The 824-nt window shown below is 39.7% G+C and overlaps 1 protein-coding gene across 1 annotated transcript in view; it reads left to right on the top strand.

Annotated features, from left to right (window-relative positions):
• Positions 1-320: 320 nt before the first annotated feature.
• Positions 321-824, top strand: part of LOC140244106 (ATP-binding cassette sub-family C member 4-like) — a 42,961-nt gene continuing 42,457 nt past the window's right edge. Inside the window, exon 1 of the mRNA XM_072323754.1 lies at positions 321-457. Coding sequence (XP_072179855.1) covers positions 321-457 — 137 coding nt within the window. The remainder of the gene's footprint in view (positions 458-824) is intronic.

Below are 824 nucleotides of genomic sequence, written 5' to 3'. Positions count from 1 at the left end.
TGAAGTACAGGTAATGAGCGAAAAAAAAATATCATAAGCATAAAACTACAAAGTAATTATAAGGTTTCAGGGATTTTAAGGTTTATCCAACGAATCTCCCGACTTATTTGTTTCCTTTTTCTTTCAAAGCGCAGGTAAGGAAATACACTTCTTTTGCTTCTGTTAAATCTATCCCTTTCATGCGCAGCCCTCTACCAGTCTGATCTATGAACTTTTCCAGCATACTCAAATTGTAGGAGGAAGAGGAGGAGGAGAAGGAGGAGGAAGAAAGGCGAACAGCACTCAATACTCAATACTTAGTGAGATCTTTGGTGTCAGCCATGCCACGTACGTCCTACGGTGCGATTCCAAACGGACAAACGTCAGAAATGCCCAGCCCTGTGGACGGGCAAGTACCCCCGAGGGTCCAGCCGAACCGCCTGGCGACGGCCAACCCGCTGTCAAAGCTGTTTTTCTGGTACGATTTATATCACCGTAGTATGCTTTTGCGACTATTGGTGGCGTCTCTTAAATTACATATATGTGTTTCCCCACACAGAATCAATGTATTCTCTTACAATAAGTGTCAAAATTTGTGTGTAATTCCCACCATTCTTTGACTATTGATTGTACTCATCAGTGAGTCTATTCATGTGAAAAAAAATCAAACTCGATCAAAAACAAACAAGAAACAAAGGAACAGACAAACGAAACGATTAAAGAAGAACAAATCATCCGACGAGTTGTATGAAATTGTCTGATAAATGCAACATTGCATGTTTGATTTGCCTTAGAACACAATAACATAATCGACTTTAAATGCTGTTACTTATTTTTCTTAACGA

This window comes from Diadema setosum, chromosome 2, assembly GCF_964275005.1.
Source record: "Diadema setosum chromosome 2, eeDiaSeto1, whole genome shotgun sequence".
Classification (NCBI taxonomy): Eukaryota; Metazoa; Echinodermata; class Echinoidea; order Diadematoida; family Diadematidae; genus Diadema; species Diadema setosum.
The sequence above is the reverse complement of the archived record's forward strand: the minus strand, read 5'-3'. Positions and strand labels throughout refer to the sequence as shown.